At 46.8% G+C, this 12837-nt stretch overlaps 1 protein-coding gene across 3 annotated transcripts in view; it reads right to left on the bottom strand.

Moving 5' to 3' along the window:
- Nucleotides 1-1043: 1043 nt before the first annotated feature.
- Nucleotides 1044-12837, bottom strand: part of LOC145354051 (tectonic-3-like) — a 50136-nt gene continuing 38342 nt past the window's right edge. For all 3 annotated transcript variants that reach the window (XM_080205171.1, XM_080205172.1, XM_080205174.1), the window contains 4 exons: nt 12665-12768; nt 9157-9313; nt 7846-7983; nt 1044-1928 (listed from right to left, as the gene is read on the bottom strand). In XM_080205171.1, coding sequence (XP_080061297.1) covers nt 1710-1928; nt 7846-7983; nt 9157-9313; nt 12665-12768 — 618 coding nt within the window. In that variant the 3' untranslated portion in view covers nt 1044-1709. The remainder of the gene's footprint in view (nt 1929-7845; nt 7984-9156; nt 9314-12664; nt 12769-12837) is intronic.

The raw sequence follows: 12837 nt of genomic DNA, 5'->3' as shown, positions 1-12837 counted from the left end.
TAACGACTCCACCACGGTCTTTCCCTCAGCATCCCCTTAAACATATCTTTGCTGACCCTCACTCTGTGATACTGACCTTCCCAATATTTCATCATAACGCAAACAAGTCACTTCTCAGATTCTGATCAGATTGATTGAGGACTGTTGTGCGTTTATGATCCCTTCTTTTCATCTCCATCAGATTTTTGCTGCATCCACTTTATCGAACCCATTTAGTCACAGAGATCTATACAACAGAAGGCCTTTTGACCCAAGACATCTGTGTCAGTCACAACCCAACTATTTTAATCCCAGCACTTGGTCCATAGCCTTGTATGCCTAGGCATTGCAAGTGCCCATCTAAATGCTTCTTAAATGTTACAAGGGTGTCTGCCTCCACCACCCATTCAGACAGTAAATTCCAGACACCCACCACTCTAGGTGAGTGTCACTAGGTGAGAAAACTTTTCCACACATCCTCTCTGAACCTCCTACAATTTACCTTAAGTCTAACAGATTTAATAATCATAAACGATCTGAACAATCTGTTCAGATCACCCCAAGCCCCCTCCCCCCACCATCATCAAACTTTGTATTTCAGGAGCAAGCAATCTCAACCTATCCAGGCCTTCTCTGATGGGATAGATGCTGACTAAGTTTGAAGGGCCAAATGGACGACTTCTGTTCCTATTTTGTGTGATCCCAAGAGACAGTGGGACATTCCACAGAAGATTGAAAAGCAATTTCTTTTTAATTTGGTCTCAGGAAGGGGGAGGGGATCCTTGGTAGGGCCTGCTGGAGTGGAGGGGTGGGGAGGGAGACAGTGGTTCTTGGTAAAGCCGGGGGGGACGGTCCTTGGTAAAGCCTGTTTTCTATCTTCACTCCCCTCATCAGCCCTTGGGAAGATGGCAAAGGTTTTTTTTTTAAGCAAACCACTGAGACAGTTATTCCACAGATTGCATGCCACGTTTCCCGCGCCATTAGCCAGGTGACCAAGAACCTCTCAAATCAGTGCAAAAGCCCCCGGCACAGGATTTGCATCACAAACGCACAAGACAGCTGTCAACTGTACAACTAAATAATCATATTTATTTACAGAGATTCCAATCTGGATCAATATAAAAATGACACACACTCGTAACTGACCTACAGGACAGGATCTGCTGGACTGCCTGTAAAGCAGCACAGTGGGAAAACCACACAACCCAAAGATACTGTGGGGGGTTCAACTTCTGGTGGTCACCTTTCTGTAACAGAAGAGTGAGCTGGACTCAGGTTGGTCCCCAGTGAATTAGGAAGGGGCTATGGGGCTTAGGATGTGAGAAGTTGAAATCCCCAAAAATTATCAGCAAGGAGAGTCAGAGCATTGAAGCAGGAAAAGTGAGGGACAACGCCCAATGTCCCATTGCAGAGACACAGAGCTACTTCCCTAATGTCCCAGTGCAGAGGGATTGAGAATTACTCCTCTAGTCCCAGTGTAGTGACAGTGAGGGTTACTCTCCTAATGCCAGTGCAGTGACAGTGAGGGCTACTCCCCTAATCCCAATGCATAGTCAGTGAGAGTTACTCCCCTAATCCCAGTGCAAAGGGATTGAGAGTTACTTCCCTAATCCCAGTAAAGGGACACAGCGAGATCTCCTGTTGCAGTCTGCTGCCAATCTTCTTTTTAAAATCTTGCTCCTACCATATTGGAACAGGCTGAAAACTCAGCAGATTTAAGTAGTGGGGACTCACCGCTGACCCAGCAAGCTGGACACTATGACAGTGCAGACAGTACCCAGTACTGAACCTGCCACCACACCTGTTCCACTGTTGATGACTTTGAAGGGATAAAAAAAATCGAAGGGCAGTTTCTGTTCGATGGTTGGCTGGTCTCTGGGCACTGGAGGATATCGCGTGGTATCGACGAAAGTGACAGAGGTTTTCAAAGTAGCTCTTCTAGTTGAACACTTAAAAAAAAACACAGGTTAGTTTCAGATACCTTTGCCTTCCCTTCTGTCACCTGCCCTTCCTTATTTCCCAAGAGGAGGTCAAGTTTTGCCCCTCGCTAGTGGGCCATCCACTTACTGATTGTTCTTTCTATTCTGGAGGAATTTGTCAAAGAAAATTACAGCACAGGAACAGGCCCTTTGGCCCTCTAAGCCTGCACTGGCCATGCTGCCGGACTTAACAAAAACCCCTTACCTTCCAGGGACCATATCCCTCTATTCCCATCTCATTCATGTACTTGTCAAGATGCCCCTTATCCGCTTCCACCATCCGCTTCCACCATCACCCCCAGTGACGAGTTCCAGGCACCACTACTCTCCGTGTAAGAAATCTGCCTCGTACATCTCTTTTAAACTTTGCCTCTCACACCTCAAACCTACGCCCCCTAGTAATTGACTCTTCTACCCTGGGAAAAAGCTTCTGATTATCCACTCTGTCCCTGCCTCTCATAATCTTATAGACTTCTATCAAGTCTCCCCTCAAGCTCTGTCACTCCAGTGAGAACAAACCAAGTTTCTCCAGCCTCTCCTCATAGCTAATGCCCTCCATACCAGGCAGCATCCTGGTAAATCTTTTCTGTACCCTCTCCAAAGCCTCCACATCCTTCTGGTAGTGTGGTGTCCAGAATTAAACACTATATTCCAAGTGCAGTCGAACTAAGGTTCTATAAAGCTGCAACATGACTTGCCAATTTTTAAACTCAATACCCCGACCGATGAAGGCAAGTATGCCTCCTTGACTACCCTCTCCAGCTGCATTTCCACTTTCAATGACCTGTGTACCTGTACACCCAGGTCCCTTCACCTATCAATACTCCTAAGGATTCTGCCATTTACTGTATATTTCCTATCTGTATTAGACCTTCCAAAATGGCTCACATCTATCCAGATTAAACTCCAGCTGCCATCTCTCCGCCAAGTCTCCAACTGAGACACTCAACAAATTTTTCTCCATCCAAGCCTCTAATGCTATGGCTGTCCCAGTCAATATTGGGAAAATTAAAATCCCCTACTATTACCACCCTATTTTTCTTGGAGCTATCTGTAATCTCCTTACATATTTGCTCCTCAATTTCCACCAACTATCTGGGGGCCTATAGTACAATCCCATCAAAGTGATCTCCCCCTTCTTATTTCTCAGTTCACCCCATATAGACTAGGTGGGTGAACCCTCGGATATATCCCCTCTCAGTACTGCTGTGATATTTTCCCTAATTAAAAGTGCAACTCCCCCTCCTCTCTTACCTCCTGTTCTATCTTTCCTATAGCATCTGTACCCTGGAACATTGAACTGCCAGTCATGTCCCTCCCTTAGCCATGTTTCAGTAATTGCTATAATATCCCAGTCCCAAGTATCATCCAGGCCCTGAGTTCATCTGCCTTGCCCATCAGGCCTCTTGCTTTGAAATAAATGCACTTTAATTAGGACTTCCCTTGCTCTCTGTACTGCTTTTGCCTGACCTGTCTAGAACTAGGATTACTGACACTGTCTTTACTATTTAATGTGCTCTCTTTAACTTCTGTGCTGTCCTCCACCTTCTGTTCTGTCTGTCTTCTGCTTTGGGTCCTACCCTCTGCCAAACTATTTAAACCCTCTTGAATGGCTCTAACAAGTCTCCCCACCAGAATATTCATTCCCCTCTAGTTCAGGTGTAACCTGTCTCTCTTGAACAGAGTAAAAAGTCTGACAACACCAGGTTTTAGTCCAACCTATTTATTTGATAATGTTCTCACAAGCTTTCGAGGGGACAGCCTCTTCGTCAGGTGAATGGAGAGTTCTGGCCTCAGACAGAGCATATAAAGCACAGACAGTTTAGAGATTACTGATTAAAATGCGAATCCTTACACCTAACCTGCTGTTCAAGACCTGAAGTGGCTGACAATGTGAGTGGTAGGAGCACTGATCACAGTTTAAAGAGATGTGTATTGTCTCCAGACAGTACAGTAAGTGAGGTTTTGCAAACCCAGGCAAGTCACGGGGGTTACAGATAGTGCGACATGAACCCAAGATCCCTGTTGAGACCGTCCTCATGTGTGCGGAACTTGGCTATCAGTCTCTGCTCAGCGACTCTGCGCTGTCGTGTGTTGTGAAGGCCGCCTTGGAGAATGCTTACCCGAAGGTCAGAGGCTGAATGCCCGTGACCACTGAAGTGTTCGCCAACAGGAAGGGAACAGTCTTGCCTGGTGACTGTCGAGCGACAGTCACCAGGCAAGACTGTTCCCTTCCTGTTGGCGAACACTTCAGTGGTCACGGGCATTCAGCCTCTGACCTTCGGGTAAGCATTCTCCAAGGCGGCCTTCACAACACACGACAGCGCAGAGTCGCTGAGCAGAGACTGATAGCCAAGTTCCGCACACATGAGGACGGTCTCAACAGGGATCTTGGGTTCATGTCGCACTATCTGTAACCCCCGTGACTTGCCTGGGTTTGCAAAACCTCACTTACTGTACTGTCTGGAGACAATACACATCTCTTTAAACTGTGATCAGTGCTCCTACCACTCACATTGTCAGCCACTTCAGGTCTTGAACAGCAGGTTAGGTGTAAGGATTCGCATTTTAATCAGTAATCTCTAAACTGTCTGTGCTTTATATGCTCTGTCTGAGGCCAGAACTCTCCATTCACCTGACGAAGAGGCTGTCCCCTCGAAAGCTTGTGAGAATATTATCAAATAAATAGGTTGGACTAAAACCTGGTGTTGTCAGACTTTTTACTGTGTTTACGCCAGTCCAACGCCGGCATACCCACATCATCTCTTGAACAGGTCAGCCCTTCCCCATGATCCAGAAACCTAAATCACTGCCCCCTACATGGGCTCTCCAGCCACGCATACATCTGCCCAGTCTTTCTATTCCTACTCTCACTAGCACATAGTAGTCCAGAAATTACTCTCTTTGAGGTCCTGCATACAGTAAAGTTCCATCTACACTGTCCCCATCAAACACTCCCAGGATGGGTGCAGCACACGATTAGATAGAGAGTAAAGCTTCCTCTACAGTGTTCCCCCTATCAAATACTCCCAGGACAGATGCAGCACAGGGTTAGATAGAGAGTAAATTTCCCTCTACTGCCCCCATCAAACACCCCCAGGACAGGTGCAGCACAGGGTTAGATGTAGAGTGAAGCTCCCTCCACACAGTCCCAATCAAACACTCCTAGGACAAGTACAGCATAAAGTGAGATACAGAGGGGATGATTTTACTACTTTTTTCTAAGTGCTGGGCAGACTTATGGACAGTTTCAGATCTGTCTTTTGGGCATGTTTTCAGGTCCCCCCAATACACACTGTGCCTGCAAACTTTTGAGCAGGTCTGTTGCTTGCTGCAGAAGCCTCTGGGCTGGGCTTAACATGCCCGAAACCTTGTAGAGGGAGGTAGTGCCTCTGATGCTGCACATACACACGAGCATAGCTGGAGTCTTACTGGTGCAGACTGCCTGAAGCAGTTCCACTCCCTGCAATTGTGGGTGCCCACGGCCTGAGATTCAACCCTTGCGGACTCCCTCCCTACCGATCACAGGCCTGCCGCCTACCCCTCCATTAGCCCTCTCCCTGCAGAGTGACAGCAGACCCTCTCCCCCATTAGCCCCACCCCAACGAACCCCACCCCTACTAGCCCCACCCCCTGGGCATTGGCCATGTGCCCAGTAGGCTTTTCCTAGGTGCCACAATGGCACTGCCAGTCCAGCATTGCCCAAGGATCACCCCACCCCTTGCCCATGGCCTCCCCAGGAGTTCGCAATGGCCTCCAGTTCCATTAAGTCGACTACTCCCCGTTCATGGGGAGCGTGTTTATTCCTCGCCGGCGAGAATCTTTTCCAGCAAGGTTACAAAGGCAGGCAGGGTCAGACGAATGAGCGCCAGACTCGCTAAGCGGATGTAAAACAACATTACAATATATTTGAATGCATTGACTTGCCCCTCACCCATTTCTGGCAAGAAAGTGACTGCACCGGAAATCCGTTGCTTGTAAGATGGCACCAGTTGTGAAAAGTGGTGCCAAACGCACTAAGCTCTTTACGCCCAACTTTACCACTATACGTCACACCTGAAAATAGGTGCTATGCGATTGGAAAAGCACCCCCAAGTAAAGCTCCCTTGACACTGTCCCCATCAAATGCTCCCAGGACAAGTGCAGTACAGGGTCAGATACAGAGTGAAGATCCCTTTGCGCTATCCCCATCAAACACAATAATAAGTCTCAGAACACCAGGTTAAAGTCCAACAGGTTTATTTCATTGGACTTTAACCTGGTGTTGTGAGACTTCTTGCAGTGTTTACCTCAGTCCAACACCGGCATCTCCACATCATGCCCATCAATCACTCCCAAAACAGGTGCAGAATAGGGTTAGATACAGAGTAAAGCTCCCTCGGCACTGTCCCCATTAAACACTCCCAGGACAGATGCAGGATAAGGTAAGATATAAAGTAAAGCTTCTTCTGTACTGTCACCATCAAACACTCTCAGGACAGATGCAGAATCGAGTAGCAGAAAGCCTCTTGGGGAATTCCAAAGCAGTGTTGGGCGTGCAAGATGAGGCATGCTCCCTTGCCTCAGACTGCATGTCGAGCAAAGGATAAATGGGAACACTCGGAGATGACCTGAGCTTTGCTGTGACCACAGCCTGTGTGTAACCATCACCTTTCAGAATACACCAGACAACAAGGTGTCCTGAGATATCCAAAGCACCAACTAGGTCACATCATTAGGAGACGTGTCATCTGAACAGATTTCTCAACACACAGCTAACACAGCATTGATTGCCTCTTTCCAGTGAGGTGAAAATGTAATCCTTGAAACTTTCAATCAATACAGAAATGCTGTCCTCAAAGCTACATTGACCAAACTGCCAACACTGGAAACCCAACAATTTGACACATCCCTATTCCATAAACCCTTAATTCAATTCACATTCCACAAATCTGAATTCAGTTCCCATTTCCCAAAACCGAAATCTGGATTCAATTCCCATTCTCTATTCTATAAATCAGATTATCCAGATTGAATTCCCATTCCATAAATCAGATTATCCAGATTCAATTCCAATTCTGTAATCTGGATTATCCGGAATCGATTTCCATTCTACACACTGTCTTCACGTTGGATCACAGAATATACGTCAAAGAATCTGGCCATTCAGCCCTTTCAGCCAATTCGCCATTTCTGTTCCATTCCACCTGCTTCAGTCTGTGCTCTACTTTCTCATCTAAATCTGCCATCCTCTCCATCTGTTCCTTCCTCTCTCACCTTTGTTTTGTCGAATGCATCAGTAGAACTTGCATCAGCCGCACTCAGAAGATAAGCCCTTCACCCCAGGAATGAGCTGAGTGAATCTTCTCTGAACTCAATGACATTTTGCTCTTCAACTTAGGAGACCAAAACTGTATATGGTATACCAGTGGTGGTCCCACCAACATCCTACACAGCTGTAGTAATGCTTCACTACTTTTTTCATTCCATTTCTCTTACTTCAAAGCCATAACGTCATTATGAAGCCACAGTTTCGGGTAGCGAACATCAAATCACATTTTGCAATATAGTAATCCCGTCTTTGCTTTTTCTACCAATTACCTTAACCTTACGTCCTCTAGTTCTCTGACCTTCCTTCCAGTGAAAACAGATTTATTTTCTCAAAATCCACAGCAGCTCCATCAAATCCACCCTACCCACTCCCCGCTTAACCTTCTGTGCTCTCAGGGGAACTCCTCGTGTGTCTCCTCACAACTGAAGTTTCATTCATGTAAGTTTCTGTCTCCTCTCTAAGGAGTTCAAAAGCGTGATGCCCAGAATCGGGCAGGTTTATCAAGGGCAACGGGCCACACCATTGATTTCAAAAGGGATCCACACCTTTTCCTCAGCTGCTTCCCACTGAACATACCTGCACCTCCTGCTGCTGGTATTGGAAGCGGGCGCCGAGCACAGCCGCCTGGGGGTTGGCGAGGGGGCCCAGGTTGGCCCATAGGATCTGTATGTCCAACACCAAGGACAAAACACAACTGACCCGGCATATCAGATCCTGCAACGGAAAAATTATGTAATTGGTATCTCAGACGTGACAGAGCAATAAATCACAGCAATTCGAAGGGCACCTTATTCCTAATAGTCCAACACAAACTCCCATGTGGATGGTAGCCTTGCTTTCGGCTGCCCCATTAAATAAAGCAGACCCTGTTATGCTCTTTGGCCGTCAGATGTATGGCCTTAAGATAGACAGCCCCACTGTCAGGAGAGCTTTTGAGAGGAAGACTTCAAGCTCCAAACCTAATTAAAGGGGTGCAGAAAATTCCTGAGGACTTTTTGCAAAGGAGACAAGAACTGTTCTTTAAGCTCTCTGCCATGTACTTCCAGACATTTGCTCTATAATTTTATCCTTCTCTGGAAATGGCAAAATCTTCTCTCCCTTCTCAGGAAACTTCTGGACCCTTCTCCCTGCTCACTGAGAATGAGCCAACCCATCATTCCCTCTCTCCCAGGAATAGACAATCCATTATTGCTCCTCTCCCAGGAATGCCTCATCTCATGATTCACCTCTCCTAGGAACAGACAAACTCATTATTCCCATCCCATGGCATGGCATTCACCCAGTCCACCAGAAATGATCCAATCCTTTCCCTATCTTCTCATTGGGAATGAACCATGTTGCAGGGAATGATCCAACCCTTCCCCCTTGGTCTCCAGCATACCAAATTCTTCCCCTGGGAAATGATCCAACTCTCAGATGGCAGAACCCTTTGGAGCATTGGCAGGCAGAGAGATCTGGGTGTTCACATCCACCGATCACAGAAAGTGGCAACGCAAGTGGGTAAGGTAGTCAAAAAGGTATACAGACAAATACATGAGTAGGATGGGAATGAAAGGATATGGACTCCATAAGTGCATTTGGTTTTGATTGGTGTAGGTTTGGAGGGCCAAAGGGGATTAGTGGGTAAATATGTAGGGATATCGGGTAGGGCCTGGGTGGGATTATGGTCGGTGCAGTACTGCACTATTCTTTGTTCTTTCATTCCTTCCCTAGGATTGACCCAACCCTTTTCCCACCACTCCTCAGTACTGATCCACTCGCTTCTCCCATTTCCGCAAGGTCCCTCCCAGGAACTGACCTGACCCCTCTCCCTCCTGCATGACTTGATCCTCATCCAGTATCAGTTGAGCATTTCAGTGAGGGTCAGGGAGGGGGGGGGACGTTTACCGGAGCCATGGGCGCGATGTTGACGATCCGGATCAGACTCTCTGGATTTTTACCGCTGGCGTTCCCCAGGATGCCGAGGGAATCCGGAGGATTGTTCCCTAGGAGGAGTTTGTTGATTTGTGTTTGGAGCTGGTGGCACGTCAGTTCAGGATTGAAGCTGAAAATTGAAGAGAAATTATTTTTGTGAGTTCATTTTTATTTTCTTTCATGGTTTGTGTGCGTCACTGGCTGGACCAGGTTCATTGCCCATCCCTAACCAGCCCTTGACAAGGTGGTGCTGAGCCACCATCTTGAACCTCCACTAGTTCTGAGGTGTAGATACACTCGCAGTGCTGTAAGGGAGGAAGTTCCAGAATTTTGACCCAGTGTCAGTGAAGGAATGGCCAATACATTTCCAAGTCAGGATGGTGAATGGCTTGGAGGGAAACCTCCAGGTGGTGGTGTTTCCAGGTATCCATTACACTTGTCTTTCTAGATGGTAGTGGACATGTGTTTGGAAGGTGCTGCTGAAGGAGTCTTACTGAGTTACTGTGCACTGGAACATTCCTGGAAAGGTGATGAGAACAGCTGGATAACTACTAACCAGCAGCGATTGCCCATCTCCTGTTGGCCTGGAACCACCGGCAGAGGACTGCCTTCTCAGTTTACTGGAACAAAGTGTATTGTTAGATTACCTCAAAGAGGCAATCACAGATCCACCATGTTGGTGTGGGACTGCAAGAATACATGCAGAGGCCTCATTCAAGTCCTCCTCTGTGCTGCAGTCAATTCTGAGCCCTGTTCCTCAAAAAGGATCATAGAATCCTACAGTGCAGAAAGAGGCCATTTGGCCCCTTGAGTCTGCACAACCATAATCCCACCCAGGCCCTACCCCCATATCCCTACATATTTACCCATTAATCCCACTAACCTATGCATCTCAGGACACTAAGGGCAATTTTAGCATGGCCAATCAACCTAACTTGCACATCTTTGGACTGTGGAAGGAAACCCACGCAGACGCGAGGAGAATGTGCAAACTCCACACAGACAGTGATCCAAGCTGGGAATCAAACCCAGGTCTCTGGCACTGTGAAGCAGCAATGCCAACCACTGTGCTACCATGCCACCCTTATATATTCTCTCCTGAGAGGATATGTATATGTAAATCCTCCCTCCAGGAGGACATTTTAGCTATGGAGGGGGAAAGATAGCAAAAAGGCATTCTGGTATCCCTTTCAATGTAGAAGATTAAGGGCATTCTAATTGAGGACTCGGCAGAGTAATGAAAGAAAAACTGAGTTGTAGAGTTTTACAGTGCAGCCATCAAGCACCTATCTATTTAATCCCATTTTCCAGCACTTGGTCCATAGTCCACGCTATGACATTTCAAGTGCTCATCTAAATGTTTCTTAAATGTTCTGAGGGTTCCTGTCTCTACCACCCTTTCAGACAGTGAGTTCCAGTTTTCTCTGGGAGAAAAGGATTTTCCTCAACTCCCCTCAAAATCTCCTGCTCCTGACATTAAATCTAAGCCCCTTGGTCATTGACCCCTCTACTAAGGGGAAGAGTTCTTTCTTATCTACCCAATACATTGTCCCTCATAATTTTGTATATCTCAGTCAGCTCCCCTCTCAGCCTTCTCTACTCAAAAGAAAACAACCCCAGCCTAACCAGGCTCCCCTCATAGCTGAAACACTGCGGCCCAGGCAACATCTTGACGAATCTTCTCTCCAGTGGGATCACATCCTTCCCATAGTGTGGCGGCCAGAACTGCACACAGTACTCTCACTGTGGCTTAACCTGCATTTTATACAGCTCCATCATAACCTCTCTGCTCTGATGGGGGCATTCTGACTCAGAACCTTAAAATTATAGTTCGGTCATTCGGGGTCATATCGGCAAACCCTTCACACAAGCAACCAATCAGCAAAGCTAATAGATTATCATTTATAGTGAGGGAATTGAATACACAAAGTAGCGAGGTTATGCTTCAGTTGTACAGAGAGTTGGTGAGATCACATGTGGAGGACAGTGTATACTGGTCTCCTTATTTAAGGAAGAATCTAAGTGCTTTGGAAGCTGTTCAGAGAAGGTTTACTGGAGTAATGCCTGGAATGGATGGGTTGACTTATGAGGAAAGGCTGGACAGGCTAGGCTTGTATTTACTGGAGTTTAGAAGAGTAAGAAGCAACTTGATTGAAACCCTGAGGGATCTCAACAGAGAGATGTAGAGAGGATGTCTCGCCTTGTGGGAGAACCTAGAACTAGGGGTCACCGTTCACAAATCAGAGTTTGTCCATTGAAAACAGAGATGAGTTTTTTTTCTCTCAGAGGGTTGTGGGTCTTTGGTACTTTCTTCCTCAAGTGCGGGTTGTGGAGTCTTTGAATATCTTTGAGACAGAGGTGGATAGAATCTAAACAGCAAGGGAATGAAAGGTTATGGGAGCAGCAGGGGGGAGCACCAAGAATGTGGGGTTGAAGTTTCATTCAGATCAGCCGTGAAGTTAGCCTTCCCACGATTGAAGTTGAAGAGATTTCTCTGGGTATTGGGTGGAAGATCTGACAGTTTGGACTCGAGGGAGGTCAGGACGTGCTTGGAAGGGACAACTGGGTGCTATCAGCACACACCTGATAGGCAACTCAATGTTTTTGGGAACCAGGTGAGTTGCAGTCCAACCCAAACTGGACAGCAAAGGATACACCTCACAGGAAGGTATACAGTGAAACGCATCAAAGCCTATTTTCTCAGGACGTTAAGGAAATTCCATTTGTCCGCCACGACTCTTACCAACCTTTACGGATACATCATAGAAAGCATTCTTTGGTCTCGTTCCTGCTCTGTCTAAGGCCGCAAAAAACTACAAAGGGTCGTAAGCAAAGCCTAGTCCATCACACAAACCAACCTCCCATCTATACTCTGTCTATACTTCCCACTGTTCAGAAAAGCAACCAGCATAATTAAAGACCTCACGCACCCCGGACATTCTCTCTTCCACCATCTTCTATTGGGAAAAAGATACAAAAAAGTCTGAGGACACGTACCAACCGACTCAAGAACAACTCCTTCCCTGCTGCCATCAGACTTTTGAATGGACACACCTCATATTATGTTGACCCGTCCCTACACCCTAGCTATGATTGTAACACTACATTCTGCACTCTCTTCTTTCCTTCTCTATGAACGGCATGTTTTGACTGTATAGTGTGCAAGAAACAATACTTTTCAGTGCATCCCAATACGCGACAATAATAAATCAAAGGCCACAGGCAGCTCGAGAAGGGAGCCCTCCACCTTCTGTCACTGGGATGTCATTCATGACTCCAAGTACCTAGGCACTACAGCAGGTGGAAAACTGATTGGAGGGATTTGGAGATGGAGCTTCAGGAATAACAGGCATGGATGGGGCAGCAACTGTTCAGGGGCATTGGTGAAGAAATGGAGGTCAGATATTGGATGGTAGTTGACAAGAAGAAAAAGGTTTGATTTGGAAGGGAGGGGACTGAGTACCTGTGGTCTAAATCTCACCTGTACAAACAGCTGGTCCTCATCTGATGCCCGAACAATACAGGGCTCCGAATCAGCTGGGAACAGGATCCATCACCGGTGCTCCTTAGGACGAACAGGCCAGTGTAATAAGTGGTCAAGGATCCTCATGTATGCTCAAACCTATCCGACATCTCGCTCCTCAGTGGTAAGAC

This window comes from Carcharhinus amblyrhynchos, chromosome 16 (genome assembly GCF_965287045.1).
Source record: "Carcharhinus amblyrhynchos chromosome 16, sCarAmb.v2.hapA, whole genome shotgun sequence".
Lineage (NCBI taxonomy): Eukaryota > Metazoa > Chordata > Chondrichthyes > Carcharhiniformes > Carcharhinidae > Carcharhinus > Carcharhinus amblyrhynchos.
This window is presented reverse-complemented; position numbering and strand designations above follow the sequence as displayed.